This window comes from Lissotriton vulgaris, chromosome 7 (assembly GCF_964263255.1).
Source record: "Lissotriton vulgaris chromosome 7, aLisVul1.2, whole genome shotgun sequence".
NCBI lineage: Eukaryota > Metazoa > Chordata > Amphibia > Caudata > Salamandridae > Lissotriton > Lissotriton vulgaris.
This window is the reverse complement of record NC_141695.1, coordinates 1513439248-1513459929: the sequence shown is the minus strand read 5'-3', so window position 1 is coordinate 1513459929 and position 20682 is coordinate 1513439248. Positions and strand designations below refer to the sequence as shown.

Sequence of the window (20682 nt, the reverse complement as noted above, 5' to 3'; positions counted from 1 at the left end):
GTCAGACCCTGGGCAGCTTGGTGGAATTGGATGTTGTTGTTCAAATAGGTAAGGCCTATGTTTTGGAGCACTTTGTAGGCGTGGGTGAGGAGCTTTAAGTGTGAAGCACACAAAGTGTATTAGGAGTCAGTAGAGCTGCTTAAAGTGGAGTGTGTTATGGGCTCGGCATTGGAGATTAAGGACTGGTCTGGCAGCTGAGGTATTTATGGTCTGAAGTCTTATGAAATGGTTGGTTATTCCTGAGGACAGACTGCCTCATAGTCTGGTCTGCCGGTGAGGAGGGCTTGGGTGCCCTTTTTCCTGGTGCTGCCTGAAAGCCACTTGGGTGTACATGTCCAGAGTGTTGTCTAGGATGAGATGAGGTTTCTTGCTTGCAGGTTGGGTGGGTCTGAGGTCTGTAAGCCACCAGGTGGAGTCCACATTTACAAAGCAGGTGTAATAAGCATGATTCTGCAACTCTGTTCTTAGTACTCTCAGGAAGAGGAGGGGCAGGCCCGCTCGCCTCACTGCCGCTCTGGGTGGGAGTGAGGGGGGGTCATATTACCGGCCCAGGGCTGCTGCTACTTAACCCGGAGGGCCGCGGGCGGTGGGTGCAGAGCCCGGTACCGGCAGGCAGGGCCCTGTCCTGCGAGAAAGGCTCACAGGGCTCAGCCGCAGATGGATTTAAAGCCCCTACACTCCTCCTGTGCATCACTGCGCTCCACCTCCACTCTACTCACCGGCCTGTCCACCACTCCTCTCCCACAGACGCAGGCTCTTAACCGGCCTCTCTCGCCCGCAGAGCTCCGGTACCCCAAGCTCGGTTCGAAATTCTCTGCTCCGCCACCCCATTGGATGCTGGTCACGTGACCGAGGCATAAATGGTGACACTGGTCAAACGGTAGAAAGAGAAAGCGGACCACCTGAATAAAGTGGCCATCTTTGAATGTACAGCAGATCAAGTGAAAGGTGCACACAAAAAAACAAACAAACCCCAAACCTACAGGTAGTGATGTCAATTAAACACCTACTTCAACAAGTTCAACCTTTAACTTAGTGCTGCCAGTGTAAGAAGAAAATTAAGGAAGCATTGATGAAAAAAATGTAGACTGTGACTTTTGCGAAATATGCTTTGTACTTTTCTTCTTTATCCATTGCACGGCAGCTCTCACTTTCGCATCCAGATGGAGAAGGAGGGTCTCGAGGGTTGAAAAGTCTATGAGGATGTCACCTTCTCATCATGAACACGTGACCCAATGAAAGCCCGGGTAGGCCGAGGACAAGTCTGCTTGCAGCATAAAACAGGCATTTACAAGTGGGGCCGAAGACACGGACAGCGGGAGGGGGGGCGGGAACGGGCACACGGACAGCAGGAGGGGTGGCGGGAACGGGCACACGGACCGCGGGAGTGGGGGCGGGAACGGGCACACGGACTGCGGGAGGGGAGGGGAGCACTCACCTGGACTTCTTCCGGGGGCGGTCGGCCTGGAGGAATGACCCAAAAAAACCATAAAAAAATAAAAATAAACCACCGCCGCAATGACGTTCACAAAGGGGCGGAGAGCGAAAAAATCACCGGAACGCCCACGAATCTGCTTGGGCAATTACTGACGCATCTCTGTTCCAATGGCTAGCCTCCATTTACGGAGCTAGCCAATGGAACAGAGAGGCGGGACAAAGCCCCATACTGCTTCTCAAAATATTTCGCCTGCGCGAACGCTGCTGCGCATCGGATGCCAGGCGAAACCTGAAAACCAGAGGAAAAAGCAAGAAGACAATCCCGGGCACAACCTCAAGATGGCAGAGTAATTCACAGCATGTGTAACCCTGAAAGATTCATGCTGCAAAACTGAAAAATATCTATTGCTAGATAACAACCCTTCACCTCACATTTAACATGGCTCCCCGATGGAGGTAAGCAGTGTACAGTATAGTGATCCCCCAGCCCCTCTGATGAGCACAGTAAACTAGCACCAAGGGTCGCCCTCTTTCTCTTGAATCTTTCCTTTATAGTAGTTCTCAATGATAAGAATCGGCCAATCCACCCGCTTCCTAGGGGGCTTTCACTTAAAAATACCAGTAATCTTATCCTTACCAGCCTTCTTCCAGATCTCCTCTGTGACGTAGCCACTTCCGGGCCTACTGCTGAACTCCCGCTGGGAATCTGCAGAAATGAGGAACAGGATTTTTTAAACACTAGGCACTCACAAATAGGCATTACTTTTTCACTCATAAGTTTCATTAGGTTTCCTATAACAAGGCACTAGTTGTCTTTCTTCAAACATATTGCACCATATGTTGTCTCAGGAGGAAGGTAACAAAATCTACCACAAAACCTAACTGACACCAAACTGTTACCAAATATTGATGCTGTAGTGTGAAACAATGCATCATCATTTACAGACTTGCAAATCCCATGGAGGGAGAGCTGAATACTGCGGGAGTATTTTTTATTTTATAGCACAGGCTACAAACGGCAACTTTCAAATTCAAAGTGTGGCATTGGTACTGTTGAGAGGGGAAGGAAGGAGGGCAGTGCAGGTCAAAGTCTTCCAGAGCACTTGAAGCTTTTCAACCACCAGCATGAGCACATCAAAACTGTTCAGAGGGACAGGGATGAGGCGGTGAACGGTGTGGAGTAGGTGTTCAGGCTCACTCCTAACACCAGTATACTGTCACTTGTGTGATATCAACAAGTTTTGAAGTTAAAGGGAAGAGCTGGAGATACTGTAGTAATCAAATGAAACAATGTAATACAGAGAGATAGAGCAACAACTTCACCATACAGGGACTGAAAAAGAGAAGTGGGTGTAAAGGGTGCATCTCTTGTTCATTTATTGCAGTTAGCATTAAGGACCAGTTTGGAAACAAGAGGCGGAGAGAATAGGATGAACAGGCAGACTACATATGTTTAAAAACACCCGTGATGCTTTAGTGCAGCTGTAGCAGTTCTGAGGCTCGGGCATGCACAGAGCTTAAACAGTGTTCGGATGGCACTGCAAGAGGGTGGGTTTTGGAGCTACATCTGGCAAAGGGTTACATTAGCAAGGACAGTAGCATGTGCCCTATTTCACTTTAACACTGTCGTAAGAAAACATTGTTGGGAATCAGCCTCATAGCATAGTCTCTTACTTTATTGTGCATCGAAGTTGGCTAGTTGTACATCATTAACAATTGTGTATTCAGGAATAAAATCCACTAGAGGAGACACATCCATCACATGAACTTGCCATTTCTTTTCATGCAAGGAGAGATGTCGGCAGTCATTCTCGTGTGTGAGGCCGCTATGCAAGCTGCCAAACTCCAACTTCCTCAGTCAGGCGGTATTACCATGGCTGACTTGTTAATGGGTCATCTTCCATATGGTGGGAAAGTTACTGAGCTTGAAGGATGTGCAAGTTTTATTCAGCACTATATAGAAATACTCACTACTGTATTTACATGGGCACTTGAGTATTAATACACAAGAGCTTATAGGAGAAAACGACAGACCACTCCAATGGTATTTAGGTAGGATCACTGGAAAAACTCAAGAGTAGGATGCTTAACAGATTTGCTTCTCCCGAACACTCCAACTTCGAAAAGGCTCTACAGGCTCTTAGTAACCAGAATGAAGTTCAAAATGCTTTTGCATAAAATGCAACAGAGGTGCTCTATAATCATATGAGGCACAGTTTGGCTTTTTGGATATACACCTTGCGTGCACGTAATATTAATCATAGGCTTCTGTGTCTCTTTCTTATTTCCTTGAGCCTATGAGATCGAAACTATTCATTTAAAACTGAAGAACACTCATTAATAAAGTTGTCAACAATGTTTATTTTATGTAATTTGTATCCTCTAATTCAAGTATCGGCTTCAATAGCTTGAGAGTATGGATGGGAGATAAGCGACTGCTTTCAGTTTAATGCCAACTACAATTTGGCCAATGGTGTTGAATAGAGCAAAGGTTTTCACCTTTTTGGCCAATGTGACACAGATCATTACTATGTAAAAGATGGCTAAAGATGGCTAAACAAGTTTTTTCAAAAGCCATACATTCCATCTGGATCGAGATCAGATGGCTAGATGAAGATACATTCACTGTGGCCATTGTTGCTTGCCTCCTTCCACAAGTGGATCAGGCAAAAGGTTCGAAAAAGTGCCAACTGTACGAAAGCACTAACAAGTAAAGAAATTTAAAAAATGGCTTGTAAAAATAAACCGCAAATTTGAAAGCAGGTGTAAAAGTTGAACAGGCTCCGAAGATTACACTGAATGAATTAAGTTCAAGCTATTTGAATTACATTGCAGCACTCATTTAGCGCTTTCCACCCCAATGCGAGGCACTGAAGTGCTTGCCTACATGAGCAGCACACTACACCATGTTGGGTGTAGATGGAAGGATACTGTTTTTGTTTTGATCTTATGTGCAAAGTATTCCATGTTATACATGATGAACATCAAGGTGCGGTTATCGTGTTATGGGAAACATCGTGTAGCTGTGTATTGGATGATGAAGTGCAAGAGACAGATATGCAGTTTTATGGTTTTCAGCATGCTGGAAGCTTTGCACAACTCTGGAGGTCCTTTCATATGATACGGTGTGCTTATCTGGTTACTGTACTTTGTTGTTCAATCAGCGATTTTGTATATAGTTGTGGTCAAGAGTTGGCATGGTTAGAGGGAGAGAGAAGTGGAGAGATCTGTTGGGATGGACATTTTATAATCATATCATAGCGGAGTATCTGTGTGAGATGTATAGAAGCTGTCATCGTATAGAGATATTTCAGACCTGCAGTGAATGGACTAAATAAAATAATAAAAAATTATAAAGTAATGTCTGACAGATCTCTTCAGCTATTCTTTGCATGTTCATTTAGTGATGTTTGGCTGTACAGTGTTGATGAAACGCAATCGTAATAGCAGATAGGACTTATGTGAATTTAATAGGTATAAGTTACAATTTGTTGCCGACCGTGCATATTATGGTATTAGCATCATTGTGGGCAATAACTCATATATAGAAGTGCATAACTAGATAATGCCACGGTATTCTGTAGGACAGTCATTTTCTCGCTTACCTGCATAATGAAAGCAGTTTGCTGGTTTAGGTCTGTACAATTTGTGGGTTGTAAGCTGAGGATTGCACTTAAGTGTGTGACTGTTTTCTGTTTTTGCCGGGATGCTGGTGGTGCAGTGATGTAGGAAATAGCCAAGTTTTCAACTTTCTGTGAAAGTGTATAATGTCCTGGGTGCTTTTAATACTAGCTGGTAGCGAAATCCAGAGCTTGTCAGCTTGTACTGAGAAAGCAGCGCCTCCTATGGATTTCTTATGGTAAGGTGGTGCAAGCCTGGAGAACAGTATTCTATTAGGTTTGTATTGCTTGAAATGAAATTGTAGGTATGGTGGGTGCTTGTCCTTGGGTGGATCTGTAGACAAAGCAGAGTGCCTTGAACATTACTCTTCTAGCTATAGGAAGCCAGTGGAGCTATTGCCGAAAAGGAGTCATTCGTTCTCCTGGGTGAAGGTGGCGAAGACGCATTAAGGCAGCATTTTAGATGAGTTGTATTTTGCGTATAATGGATGCAGGTGCGCCAAGGTATAGGCTGTTGGCTTGGCAGTTCGGTCTTGACTATTCCCATGAGGTACAGGGTCAAGACTGATTTGCATATGGCTGGGTCTAAACTGGGGTGGCATGGTAAGCAAAAGAACAATGGATTTAACCCAGATCTCTTTGCTGGGGGTGAATGTATGATTTATTGAGCAGTCCGTCCATCATTTGTTTGCGTAGCACAAATCCTGAATACAGCATGTCTTGAAACTGGATAGCACACATAAAATCATATGGTTGAGTATGCAAGGGCAACTTTAACCTCGTTGGGTTCAGCTGAATTGTTTATTAACCCCTATGAATGCCTGAAGATTATGACAAAGGAAATAAAGGCAATATTTTTATCTAAGGTATCTTACGATATACAGGAAACAAATTTAGCAGTATTGTTATACCAACTGACTCTGCCCACATTAGAGGGAGAGTACTCATAGTTGGAGAAAAATGGGAACCAACAGCACAGATTTTTTTCACTGAGGTTCTGTTTGAACCTAATCCCTCCGATGGTCGATTTTGTAGCGAGGAGGTTTAGCCTTACTGAACTGACAACCTGCCCATGTGATAAAAGTTCACAGCGGTAAGATCTATATTTATTTTTATTTTGTGATTTTTATAAGGAAGAAAGAGCAAGATATATCTTACCAATTATGACACAATATAATTTTAGCCAATGTCGACCTGCATTGTACTTTCTTAAAAAACGTATTGATCCATTTATATGTTTTTCGATAGCCACTTTCCTCTGGGCATGTTTAAGGAGGAGGAAACTTTGTTGACCTAGTCATTTACTAGCTGAGGAAGAATAAATTGTGTTGCATATCATGGATTTATTTGGATGGAATCGTGTGTGTGGGGGGGTATTTTATCATTTTTAGCCAATGTTCTCAATGAGACAATCACCTTTTGCTTTTAAGGATTATAAATTTGATGGTTGTGTTGTTTTTATCTCATTTTAAAGATGATTTGGCAATGATGTACCCTATATTTATACTTGCCTACTGCAAGTTTTTCTTTATGTGGATCTGTATGGGACAGAAGAATTTGGGTTATAGGAGACCCGTAGACGCTCCAAGAGGTTAACTGATTCGTATAATCTAATTTCTGTAATTGGTAATGTGATCTTCTTGGATTCTTATTTTAACCTGACTTGTCCTTTAATATCTATGTTTTAAGGGGATTGAATAAAATAAATGGACTTGACTTAAGTCTTTGTATCTCTCAACGCTTGTCATGCATATCCAGTGTTCTCGTTATCACCTTTATTCTGAGTAAGTACAGCAACCAAACCCTGATTGCTCGTGTCAACAGTGATGCAATATTGCAGGCTAGCCTCATCAAGACATGGGCTTTGAGCTCCCCAACTGTAACTTGACCTTGACCAAGTCAAATGGCTCTGGATACAACTCATCCCACTCGAAGGTAACAGTTTTCCTCAGCATAGATGTTAAGGGTTTGGCATGAGACATGAAATCGGGAATAAACTGTGCATTAAGTTTGCACAAGTTCCCAAAAGACTTGGGACCTGTACTGTCCGTTGACAGAGGGGCATCACCGATGGCTCCCACCAAAGCCCGTCTGGGTTCCATACCAGCGCCTGAGACAACAGGTCCCAGGTACTGGGTTTTGTCCGTGAAAAATTCACAGTTTTCTGCCTCTAATGCCACCCCATGTAAGATTGCCAGCATGCGTTCCAAAACATCATCATGATACTTCTTCGTATTGGTGTATACAACACATCTTGAAAGATGGCAACATCTATCACTCTTCTCAACATGCAGAACATGACTCCTTGGAAAACTCAAAAAGCGAAAGCAAGTCCAAACGGAATGCAACAGTACTGGAATGTTCCAACAGGGGAAATGAAAACAGTGTAGGGTCCTGGATTCTGGCTCTAGTACAAACCAGAGGTAAGCAGAGCTAAGTTTAGTTTTGTGAAACACTTGTAGACAACCATCATGTCTAGAAATTCAGTAATCTTCGGTAGGCAATGTGAGTACACCCAAATGGCTTTATTAAGACTATGCTGGTCACCACAAACACCACTGTGCTTACGCGCGACATCCAAAGAGACTACTCAATGGGTTCAATGAAGGTCTTATCGAAGGGACCCAAAAGTTCCTTTAAAGGTCTTCTATTTGAAAGGGCGCACTGCCCAATTTATGCTTGATAGAGATGGCATCATCCTTGACCCCAATCTTATGTTTAAAACCAGTAACAGTGCCCAACTAACTGTCAAACAGCGAAGGAAATGTGTTGACCATTTCTTCAGTACTATTGTCACTTTTTTATTTTATTTTTTACAACCAAGACCTGGGGCTGTATTAATGGTACACCCGGCGCAATGAAGGAAAATGCGCCGTATTATGATGAATGCGCTTCCCCAGGGCAGTCACAAACTTATGCTGCCTTGAGGCAGTGCATTTGTGTGAAAAACGGGGCAGCTGCTTTCAAGCCACTCTGTTTTCATGTTGCAGGATGCAACCTGTCTGCACTTTGAAAGGGAAATAGAGATCTCCTTACAGGCGGGTGAAGTAATTGACTGCACCCGTCTGCAATGGTATGGCTGGGGTGTCCATAGGACACCCTTTCCCCTCTCCAGAGGGTTGCCATCTAGGGGTGTACTGACTGTGCACCAACTTGTAGGTGGTGCACTGTCAGTGCGCCTCCTGAGATCATCTTTGCCTCTGTGCCCACATTTGTAATACTGCGTGGGCACAGAGGCAAAGGTATTCCCTCATTTACATGGGAAACGCCCCCATGCAAATGAGGGAACGTCCTCTGAAGATAGTGCTGGTGCACTAGCGCTATCGGTATTACAGAAGGGGCCGCACAAGAGTCTGCAGCCCTTTCTGTAATACCAAAGTGCCCCGGAAGTTCGCAAAGTAGGTGCAAATGCCCGTTGCGCCCCCAGGGCACTTGCTTAACACAGCCCCTGGTCTCTAGTCTTAAAACAGCCCCCGATGAACCATCCGAGGATGCAAAGCCCCAGACCAGCTAAAACATAACATTTGGTAAAAAAATCTCCCTATCCCTGAACTCAAGGATGTCATCAAATTAACCGGAGAGTTCAATTTTCTGTCCTTCATAGGACACAGGCTAATATTTATTTATTTATTATTATTTGAAAGTTTTATATAGCGCGAACAAGATCTTTGCAGATATCAGAGCGCTTTACACAGAGAGGGTACATGATGGAGCATAGTCAAAACAGGTAAGTCAGTAAAGCTAACAGTACAAATAGATGGGGTCAGAGCTAATAGTGTAAAGCAATAATACAGGTAATAAAAATAAGCAAAGGGGTACATGATGGAGCATAGTCAAACAGGTAAGTCAGTAAAGCTAACAGTACAAATAGATGGGGTCAAAGCTAATAGTGTAAAGCAATAATACAAGTAATAAAAATAAGCAAAGGGGTCGAGCAAGTAGTACAGATCTGTGCAGATTCTTTAAGAGTCCAAAATAGTAGTTCAGGTGTATTTAGCCATGAGGATAGCTTTTACTTCTTTCTTAAAACGTATAGAGGAGGAGATGAGCCTGATTTCAGGAGGGAGTGAGTTCCAGATTCAGGGTGCCATTCCTGAGAAGGAGCGTTTATAGGTTTTTTCCTTCCAAAATCTTCGAGGCTTCAGCAGAAGATTGTTTGTGCCTCTAGTGCTTCTAGAGCCGCCAGAGATTGTCAACTTCTGATTGAGGTAGCCGGGTGATTTAAGGTGTACCGCCTTGTGTGTCATGCAGGCAATTTCTTCTGCTGCGATCTTCGTATGGTGTGTGTGTCAACGGAACACGCAGCTTGCTATTAATAAATAAGTGTAATGCTTAATGCAGCTTGGTAGTCTATTTTGTTACTGTGTGGGTTTGCTGTAGAGAACTGTCCACCTGCACAACTTTCAAGACTGCAGCACAAAGAAGAAGCAGCACAGAGAACATTGTTAAAACAGAGAGGTGCCTCAAGTGAAATCACGCGGAGTAGACTTGTTGTAGAAGAGGGAGTAGGAGCCTTTGTTCAGTTGGGCAACACCATGCGAGGAGCATCAACTGTCATCCCTACACATTGGGAAGATTATGGATCATCTTGGAAAGATCCTTGACAGGCAGAGTACGTTTGTGCTGATGCAGCTGAACTGAAGATTAGGCTTAGCAGGTGGATTAATACTGTTTGAGAGAGAATTCTGAGGTGGCTATGTAACTTGTAGAAACTGGGCTATGGTCAGGTGCGTTGCTGGGAGATGGACTGAAGGCAAACAACGATCCAGGCTCAAACACTGCCTCTCCCGGAGAGATACCAGTACTACAATAGTATCAGTGGACAGCGTGGCCTGCCCCGAGTCACTATACAGCATATCCTGGAATGGATGATCCCATTATTGCAGACACAAAGTCTTCCCAAGAAGACAGACGGCGCCCTAGTTGAGTCTGAAGCTCCTCCCATGGGTTCAGAAACCAAAGACCAAATATTTACGTTCCACCTTTGAGATCTGAAGCTGCGCCAAGTGTGAGGTCCAAAAGGAATTGTCGGCTGACACAAGGGATGGATCCGTGGCTTGGCACCTGCTCCAACTGCTTGATGCCTACAAATTGTAGAGTATCTAATCCAAACAGTGGTTCAAGAAGCAATTTACTAAACCCGTGCAATACTTACAAATACACATTATAAACAACCAACCCTAACAGTAATTAGTAAAAGAAATACAAAGAAGAGAGACCCATATACAAAGTAATTATCACAAAAAAGGCAGATTTATTACAATATATGCTAACAAGCATTTACAATGCAACGGTCGCGCCTTTGCAAAAGTTAGAGCTATTGGCATTGTAAATGACAACATTTTTATTTATGTGTTGGTTTTGAAAACAGATAAATAAATGGCATTGTCATTTACGATGCCAATAGCTTAATCTCTCGCAAATGCCACAAACAAACACACAGACCCACACACACACACACACAGCCACACACACACAGAGAGCCACACACACACACAGAGCCACACACACACAGAGCCACACATACACACAGAGCCACACATACACACAGAGCCACACACACAGAGACACACACAGAGCCACACACACACAGCCACAAACACACACACAGCGCCACACACAGGGCTACACACACACACACACACAGAGCCACACTCACAGAGCAACACACACACACACACACAGAGCAACACACGCACACACACACTGGCCCACACACACACAGGGCTACACACACACACACACACACACACACACAGCCACACACACACCACCTCAGCACTGCATCTACTAATGTCCAGATAGAAACTATGAGGACCTGGCTGAGCCCATAGAGGCGGCGTTGTTGAGGTCAGGGTAAGCCTACAGTAATCACGGGTAATAACGGCTGCCTGAAAGTACATGAGGGGCGAGGTCAAAGATCTGCTGATCCAAATTCCAGGGGCTCCATGCCTATGCTTGTGAGACCAGATTTCACCCTGGAGCCCTTCCAGTGGCGGCCCACTTCCTACTCGCATCCAGCCGCGCCTTAAATTTCCCTCCCGCACCACAGGTGTTATTCTTGCTAGTCCAGCTCACCCTCGACCGCCTCCAAAGCAGCTGTAGGCCCGGTCATCGTAAGTATCGTAATCCGCCATTGCTGCCTCCTCTCAGACCAAGCAGGTCCAGACCGAAGAACCCTCGATATAGCACAATAGGCGGGGCTGCCCTGCGCACTGCCTGACTGCCGTGCAGACAGCACTCATCACAGGGGTGGGGGGCCGCCTTATGAAGCCAGGCTCCAGATCTACACCCCTTGGCAAACACTGGAAGCCCTTGAAAATAGGAACAAAGCCGATGGAAGAAAAACAATGCCCGAAAACTAAAAAGAGACGAAAAATAACACTGGTGGGGTATTATCGACACCCCGCCCCCTCTGGACGGGGGGTGGTGGGGGGGGGGGGTGAGGGGGGGAGTAGGGGAGAGAAAGAAACATCTGAGTGCGAGAGACCCTATTCCTTCCTTAAACCTCTGAACATCGCTCGCGGGGGGCCCCACTCAGGATAGTCTAGTATTGCCCCGGCGCAAGAGCAGAGCATTGACTGAGTGGCTCTGGAGACCCGGTCCACGTTTAAGAGCTTTGAGTAGGCAACGCCGAAGGTGGAGAGCGACTCCTCCATGCAGCCATGGTCTGTTACCACTGTGCCCATTCACAACCACAATACAATAGCACCCCTGTGACCTGACATCGCAGACTAAAGCAATGCTCGATGTTAGCAATACCACAGGCCTGAAACAGCTGGGTGCATACACCATGGTTCAATGGCCATGGAAAGGGCCTCATGCGTATTCAGCAGGGCCAGAGTCCACAGACTATATTATGGATGGAGCAGGGGAGGGGGAAGTAGGGTTTCAAAACGTTTAATGGGATTGCATGCATTAAGGAGCTGAAAGAAGCAAGTGAGCGTTGAATATCGCGTGGAGAAACCAATTTCACTTATATTAAGACGGGGTGGGGAAAATCACTAAAGAGCAGGCTCAGGTGATAAAAAAAACATTCCAGCTATTTATGAAGGGATGGGGGCGCAGACCAAACTAAAAACCAGAGCTGTCAGTCCAGAATATCAAGTGACGTGTGGTGGGGTGGGGCTGTATTTTCAGGTGCCGGGGGTAGAGAGCGTGGCTCTGACATTGCAGGTTGACAGGGCAGGCGCAAGATGAAAGGGGACCATCGTTTGTTGTACCTTGGTCCCTGGACCCGAGAACAAACGGAGTCTCGTACACAGAGAGATCAAAATTCTACTTCCTCACGGCACAAAGAATACAGCGTTCTGCCTCCCACCTCTTAAAGGTGGGACTTCCAGTTGCACCCCCTTCTGCAAAAGATGGGTCACTTGCTGTTTGAGCTAATGGGACCCTGTTCCAGTGCCCAGTTCTCCTACAGCAGACCGTGGCAGGAAGCACCCCATCTCCTCTCTTTCCTCTCCAGTCTGAGAGCAGCCTCGGTCCAATCGGGGAAGTCACCCGGAGAGTTGTCAACCCCTCCCCCTCTTCAGCCTCTCATCCTCCGTGGCCCCGCCCACGTATCCTCCCTCCTGGGGGAGACCTAGCCTGGAACTGTCAGTGGGAGGGATGTAGACAGAACTGCCCGCCCCTCTCCGCACATCATCCAAGGGTGCAGCGGCACCCCTCCTATGATTATTTGAGTAGGAGTGCTAACCCCCAAACCCTTCGGACAATTCTGATTGGACAGACTAAGGATACACAGGTGAGTGTATCCTACACCGGATGGCTCAATCGTTGGATTAACTGTTTGAAGGGGTACATTCCTCTGTCTCGCCGTGGTAGATTGCTTCGCCCTAGGCAGCAGCTGTTTTTGCACTGAAAATCAGTAGGACGTGGTTTATACTCCAGAGCTTTTTTTTTTAATTCTATTTCTTTTTATTTCTAAACGACAATCGATATGACAGGCTCTAACATCTTGCTTTGACTTTTTTGCTCATAATATATACGATTTCCTGCATGCATACTAGTGGTTTAATTGAGATCATCAGTTGTGCATACTACCAACTCAATTTTTAGCTTCTAATTTCACATTCCTTCACATTTACAGAGCGTTTAAAAATCTTCAATTTTGCATTACATTTTTATGAACTTCTAATATTATTTCATTTTTTAAACAGTTGCAGATCCCCCGAGAAGGTGTTGTGGACCACAGGTTAAGAACCACTGGGTGTGTGTTTGTGTGTGTACACACACAAATATACACATACCTATATAAGTGATATTTCACTATTTGCTGAGACACTGTCCTGTGTTACTTTTTGCTTATTGTTTGTACGAACATGAATACAAATATTGTAATAAAAAAAGTATTTGCTGAAAAGATTGTACCCCACTGCAGCACAAGGTGGCACTGAAAAAGACCTTGCTAAGGTATCATTACTTATACCTGGATTATAGACAGCCATGAACAAAATTGGTCGAGGAATATTCCCCATGCTTACCACCACAAAGAGGAGATACAAAACTATCAAGGTACCTCTCTGTCACAGACTACACTCTAATGCATTAAAACAAAGGGAGAATCACATAGCAGATGAAAATAATGAATGCAAGTGGTATGATAAAAACTTCACTTTTTCAAGGTCTGCACTGGGCGTTAAACCTAAGCACATTTTATTTCCGATCATTTTTATTTTCAAGCAAGGACACATACCACAGGTATATTAAAACACAGCGTTAAGCCTACAACCCTAAGCAGGGCTGGCCGCGGTAAAACTTGGCACTTGGACCTTGAGGCATGCACAGGAAAGGCAAGGTGTTACACAGCGTTTTGCCTACAAACCCGCTGGGGCCGGCCGCGTCTCATGTTACATGCTGTACTATCTTCAGGGCATTCAAGAAAACAATCCCCCATTAGATCTATGTCAAGGAACAAGCGGGCAACGAGCCCAAAATCTAGTCAGCCCAACAGGTCCCAATAACTATAAGAATAGAAGAGAGAAGAAGGTGAAAAAAGAAAAGGAGAGGAAGACAGGAGTAAAGAAGAAAAGAGAGCACAGCAAGAATGAGGATAATGTGCACTGGGGGGGCTGGGGATAATGAAAGAGGCCCTGGGTCAGCACCCACGTTCCAGGGGCGCCTACCGAAGCAATCTACCGGGGTCAGGGGGGACCATGGCATCCTCAAAGAGGCATAGTGTTCTGAGCCTAGTAGGCATGTGGCGTGCATGTTCGACAGTGCAGAGATAGTGGACTAAAGGCTGCCAAACTGCCTTAAAACGTGTGTCGCATGCTTGCAGTCGTGCTTTAAAAGCTCCATCGTGATGACATGCCAGAGCCGTACAAACCAAGCTGCTATTGGGAGATCTTCATTTCTCTTCCAGTAGAAGGCTAAAAGCTGCTTAACCGCACCCAGCATCTGGAGCGTTAAAATCCAATCTCTTCAGGTGAGCGCCTTCAGGCTGGCAGGTTTTATACCTAGTAGGATTGTGCTTGTGGCTTCAGGCAGTGGAAACCCCAGTACCCCCTTGATATGGCTAAGGACCTCCTTCCAAAATAGGGTCAACATCTGGCACGCCCACCAGATATGAATAAAGTCCCCAGATGCAGACCGACACCTCCAGCACTGGGGAGAAGATGCGGGGAACATCTTATGAAGCCGCTGAGGCGTATTGTACCATTAGGTCAAGAGTTTGTAGGCATTCTCCCGCTGCGAGATGCTCCGGTATACCTTGGGGCTGTCTCGCCATAGTCTACACCAATGTGAAGATTTAATATCCGTGCCGCACGCCAGCTGCCATTGGTGCTGGTATGGATGAGAGGGCAAAGCCGACAGGTGTTGTAGAATCTGATAGATCTGAGAAATCAGCCCATTTGATCCCTCAAGAGCACGCGCCAGCCCCTCGAAGGGGGACAAGTGGCGGGTGGCCGCCTGATACATCTCCCCTTCAGACACCCAATGTCGCAGCTGAGCATACTGCATTCTCGCTTCCAATGGTATGCAAAACTCTTCCCTTCATTGGTTAAAGGTCTTGATAACGCCCCCCTCATATAGATCACAGATCACCCTGAAGTCCCCCTGTATCCATTTGTCAAAGGCACGGGTTCGATGAGCCAGCGGAAAAAGCTGGTTCCCCTCTAGCGGGGTGTGCGGAGAAGGAAACGTTGTAAGGCCTCTGGACACAGCTATGTTGTCCCATATTTTTAAGACTGTTCTCGTGGGCACCGCTACATAGGCGCTTCTAGAGCGTGCCGTCCGGTGCAAACATGCAAGATCCCAGATAGTTAGTCCCGTCACCGTTCGGTCTATGTGCAGCCACCCCTTCTCACTCTCCCACGCCCCCCACTCTACCACAAAGCGAAGGTGCAAGGACCAGTAATAATCCACTAGATTAGGGCAGGCCAACCCCCCCCTATCCCGCGGTGTCATGAGGAGTTTTTGGGAGAATCGAGGCCGCTTCCCCGCCCCAGAAAAAGGATGTGAGCTCACGCTGCAGGCCTCGTATACAGTGGAGCAGAATAGGAGTGGGGAGACATTGAAACAAATACAAAATTTTAGGGAGGATCGACATCTTGATGGCATTCAATCTGCCCAACCACAATATCATCAGAGGTCTCCATCTCCTCAGGTCGTCAAGGACCGCTCTCCGGCACTCCCGCCAGTTCACCAACAACCATGTTTTCAAAGAGGGGGTCAGCAGTAGGCCTAAATAGCGAATGTGCTGAGAGGCCCACTGATAGGCCACCAGGTCCTTCAGGGGGGTTATCTCCTCCCTCGGGATGGTAAGATTAAGGGCCCAAGACTTGTTATGGTTGATCTTGAGATTTGAGGCCCTCTCGAAGAGGCACAGTATAGCGTGCAATGACGGAGAGACTCCCGAGGGCGCGTGAGGGTGAAAATAAGATCATCCGCAAACAGCGCCACCCTGTTCCCCCTGCCGCCAAGGGGGATACCATGAATATAAGGTGCACAGCGAATCATCTCCGCCAGGGGCTCCACTACAAGGGCAAACAGCAGGGGTGATAGAGGGCACCCCTGCCTTGTACCCCTATGAATAATGAATGGCGTCGTAAGCTGACCATTGACCCGAATCCTGGTCTGCGGCCCTATGTATGAGGCCATCATCCTCATGATCATCTTTGGACCTAGTTCAACCTTCGGCAGGACCGCCCGAAGAAAGGTCCAGTCCACTCTGTCAAACGCCTTCTCCGCGTCTAGCGATAGAAGGCAGGCCGGGATCTTCCAGTGAAGCGATTTCCTCAGAAGATGTGCAAGCTTCCGCACAATATCCGCTCCCTGCCGATACGGGTCTACGAGCCCCACATATAGGGATCCAGGCGTTTCGCGAGTAGTTTGGTATAGATTTTAAGATCAGTGTTTAGTAGAGCTATGGGGTAGCAAGATGCACAGAGCGTGAGATCCTTCCCAGGCTTCGGTATCAATGCTATCTCCGTTATACCCGTGTCGGAGGACGGTCCCTCCGCATCGGTAAAAGAGTTAAACAGCTGCAGAAGGTAGGGTCGAAGCTGCGATTGGAACATGGGGTACAAGGACAGGGGTAGACCGTCCGGCCCCGGTGTCTTCCCCAAAGGAAGGTCCCTCAAGGCTGCCGCTATCTCCTCTTCAATGATAGGGTCCTCCAGAGTATCTGCACAAAGCGGGTGTAGTGGCGTCCCCTCGTAACTATTCAGGACATCCGTCACCACATCTGGGGGTGGAGTCTCCTCCTTGTACAGGGCGGTATAGGAGTCCCGGAACGCCTCACATTTATCTCTCCCCGAAATGAACCTGGTCCCATCCGGCAGCTGTATGTTGGCTATGTGGGCCTTGGCCGCACGCGGTCTCAGTCTCCCCGCTAGCAACCGGCCCACCTTATCGCCTCCCTATAAATATCTCTGCTTCAGCGCCAGCAAAGAGTGTTCTGCCTTGTTAGCACGCAATAGCCTGAGCTGCCCTCTCAGGTTGGCAAGCCGCCGCCTGGACTCCAAAGAAGAATGCGTCTGGTCCTTTAGCTCGGCCCGCTTTATGTCATTCGCCAAGCTCTCCTTCAACTTACAAGCCTCGCGCCTCCGCGCAATCGAGAAAGAAGTGATGTGGCCCCGGATCGTGGCCTTAAAAGCATCCCACACCACGGGCAAGGGTGTCTCCGGAAGGTCATTACTAGCGAAGTAAGAGTCAATGGCGACCCGGATGCTTTCAACGTCGGCTGCATCCCAGAGAATACTCGGCGGCAAGCACCATTGCGCCTCCCGGGCAGATAAAGCGGCGGGTCCTGTAGGAGCAGCTTGACATGGGCATGATCAGACAGCGAGATATCCGACATGGAAGCCCCAAGCATGTCCCGCATCAGGGCATGCGAGGTAAATAAATAATCTATGCGGGAGTACGAACGATGGGCATGAGAGTAAAACGAGTAGTCCCGCAACCCCGGGGAGTGGTATCGCCACGCATCCATCAGCCCCAGCGCTGTTAGCTGTGTGCGAGCACAGAGGACATAGCCCCAGTTCCGCTGAATGAGGCTTGGCTACGATCCGTTTCTGGGTCCCAAACTAAGTTGAAGTCCCCTCCCAGTATCATTGAAGGGTCGCCATATGGGACGTGTTCCCGCAAAAGCGTCTGGAGGTATCTATCCTGCATCTGGTTGGGCGCATAAACATTACAGTAAACCGGTGCCTTCCATTCTCCACAGTAACTTTAAGGAAGCGTCCGTCCCTACTCCTAAAAGGCTAAGTCTCCCCCCGCCGGAAGCCAGCCCTGCCCAAAATTGGAGAGGATATGTAGGGTGCGCCATGCGCTTCACATCCGCTTGCAACAGGTGGGTTTCCTGCAGGAATACGATGTTGGGATTCTGCTGGAGGAGGTAGCGCCACGTTAGCCTCCTTTTGTTGGGAGAGTTCAGGCCCTTGACATTGAGCGTTAAAATCTTCAGGGGACTAGGTAAAGTCGTAGTCATGTTGTGTGCCAAACGGGGCCCACCCACGCCCCCTCAATCCGCCACTGCAGAGACAGACACATAAAGGGCCCCGTCCAACCCAGCCCACCAGATCCCCCACCCATTGCAGACCAAAAGGAGAAGAGAGAGGAGAAGAAAGACCAGTAGGAAATTAGAGGAGGAAGAAAAGATCAAGCATCCCAAAGGCGGCCAATCGGGCCACAAGGCAATGTATGTCAACAAAGGCCAATGGGGCCACACTGTGCTGTCCCAATCATGGGGCATCCTATACCCAAGGGTTCAGATGCACTCAGGGATTTCACTCCCTCGGGAACAGACCAAGGGAGGCCTGTAGTTGTCTCAAGGGTGATCAGTGATAGGATCCCGGTTTCCCCACCCCGCCGGTCAAGAACTGGGATGCAGGTTAAGGATTCACTACCCATAACAGGCCCAGGGAGGAAGGAACAGTATCCGTAGAGGAGCAGTGTTCAAGACATATCAAATCGCTGATCAATTGATCATGGTGTAGAAGGGCTTGAAGGGGCCTCTTCCCGGTCTCCTTCGAGGGACTGAATGTGCGCTATGATGTTTTGTTTGGCCTGTGAGGCAGATCGCTCATCAAGGGGAGGGGAACGGCGGTGTCGCTGGACTGTGGCCCAAGACGGTTTGGCCGGGACCCACTCCTGGCGCCGCTGTTGAGAAGGGCTGGTCTACGGCGACTCCGGCATTCGAAGCAGCTGCGCCGCCTCCCGGTAGGACCTTATTACTCTTCGTTTGACACTGGAAGATGAGGGTAAAAGGATGGCCCCATTGATATGAGATGCCTAGGGCCCGCAGCTTCTCAGTCACTGGCCTGAAGGCTCGGCGTCTGCGCAAGGTGTTGGGTGCCAAGTCTTGGAAAATCTTTATCTTGTGCCCCTCGTATCTGAGATCTGGCTTGTCCCTTGCCGCCTTTAAGATAGCCTCCTTTTCGGTAAAAAAGTGCACCTGTGTCAAAATGTCTTGGAGAAGTCCCGGTCACCCCGCGGGCCCGGAGACCCGGCCCAAAGCCGGCAGGGAAGCGTCCTTGTTCCCTCATACCTCATGGAGAAGTTGCGCCACGTAGGTCATCATGTCCTTCCCCTCAGCCCCGATAGGAACTCCCCGGATGCGGAGGTTGTTCCGGCGGCTCCGGTTCCCCAAGTCCTCCTGCTTGAATTGTAACTCTATGTTCTGCTCTTCCAACGCTGCCACAATAGCTCTTGGTCCTCCGTGCGTGCGTCCACCATTTTTTCTAGCCCGTCCACCCTATCTCCCAGGTCGGTGACATCCTTCCGAAGTTCCCGCACGCAGGACTGCACCTCAGAGCGCAGTGAGCCAATTTCCATCTTAAGTTCGGACATGAAGGAGGTCATAAAGGCCTGGGTCACTGGCTGTGAGTCCCCAACAGCTTGCGGTGGTCCCTCAGCGGGCGCAGATGCTCCTGCTTTACCCCACATTGCCACCACCGGGTTGTCCCTGGGGGTCGCCGCCTGGTCGGCCTTACCCCCTTTGGAGCGTGCCATCACCAGTTCCGCAGCGGCGGGCTGGCAGCCAAGCAGCGCACTCTGTATCTGCCAGGAGTTATGTGCCAGGAAGGAACCCCGTCCAGCCCCGGACACCGCAAGTCCTATCTAGCGATGGTCAAGGAAGCAACCAGAAGACCAGATGCGCAGTGACCCCCTAAAGCCCCCAACCCCCTAGGACTCAAGTACCACCTTCCTAGAAGCCCTTGTCCACCTCACCTCCCCAGAGACGGGATCACAAGAAGGACCCAGTTAATCCAGGGCCCACTCCCCCTCCCGGGCCAGCAAATTCAGGAAGCTGCTGTGCAAAGGACCAGCCGTCCCCACCAAAAAACATGTACCTCCCCTGCCCCCCCCGCAGTAAGTAACCAAGGAGCGCAGAATGTTCAAAGAGTTTGTGCAAGTTAGTCCATGGTCCGCGCTGTCCACCTGCTTCACACCCCCTCCACCAGTCCCCCATGCACCTCAACATAAGCAAAGCAATGCTCTGGGGTGGGCCGGCTCATGCCACTCCTTGCTGTCCGGTGCAGGCCGCATCCACACCCCTCAGCTCACCAGTCTCAAGGGCGGCCTCCACTTGCTCTCCTCACACCCAAGGACGCAGGCCCTCACCTCACCACCAGGCCACCCCTAGACTCCCTTCCTGCCCCAAGACAGCAGCACAGGCAGAGGTAGGGGGCCCCAACCGTAACACCAGTCTCCGGGGGCAGCAAAACGCCGAATCCGGGTCTCAAAATGGCGGCGCTCCCCTGCAAGTCCTGCGGAGACCCGCCACTTACTTCAAGGCTCCAACGAGTCCAGCCGCTCCTTGCCGACAGTGGGCTTCAGCTACCCCACCAGGGAGAGATCTCAGGCCCCTCAATTCGACGAGAGCAGCAAATCACCACCTCAGCAGGGCCTGCAGTTCCGAGTCAAGATGGCGGCCCTACCACCCTGGGCCGGCGCCCCCTTCACATGTAGCCAATGCCCAAATGGCGGCGCGGGGGGAGCGGAGAGCAGGGGCGGCAGCAACACGCAAAGTCCAGAGCCTCCCAGGGCCGCCCGGGCCAGCGCTCCCACCTATGGCCCCCGGCTCCCCACCACGCCTCACCTGCAATAGGCCTCGGTGACCCGCCGTATCAGAAGGCCCTCTCTCGGAGTCTGTCTCTCGCACCCCAACCAGAGG

The 20682-nt window shown here is 48.5% G+C and overlaps 1 protein-coding gene across 5 annotated transcripts in view; it reads right to left on the bottom strand.

Annotated features, from left to right (window-relative positions):
- The window catches only part of CBFA2T2 (CBFA2/RUNX1 partner transcriptional co-repressor 2), a 383740-nt gene that overhangs the window by 84694 nt on the left and 278364 nt on the right, over positions 1-20682 (bottom strand). For all 5 annotated transcript variants that reach the window (XM_086932380.1, XM_086932381.1, XM_086932382.1 and 2 more), the window contains exon 9: positions 2075-2143. In XM_086932380.1, the coding sequence (XP_086788506.1) occupies positions 2075-2143 (69 nt within the window). The remainder of the gene's footprint in view (positions 1-2074; positions 2144-20682) is intronic.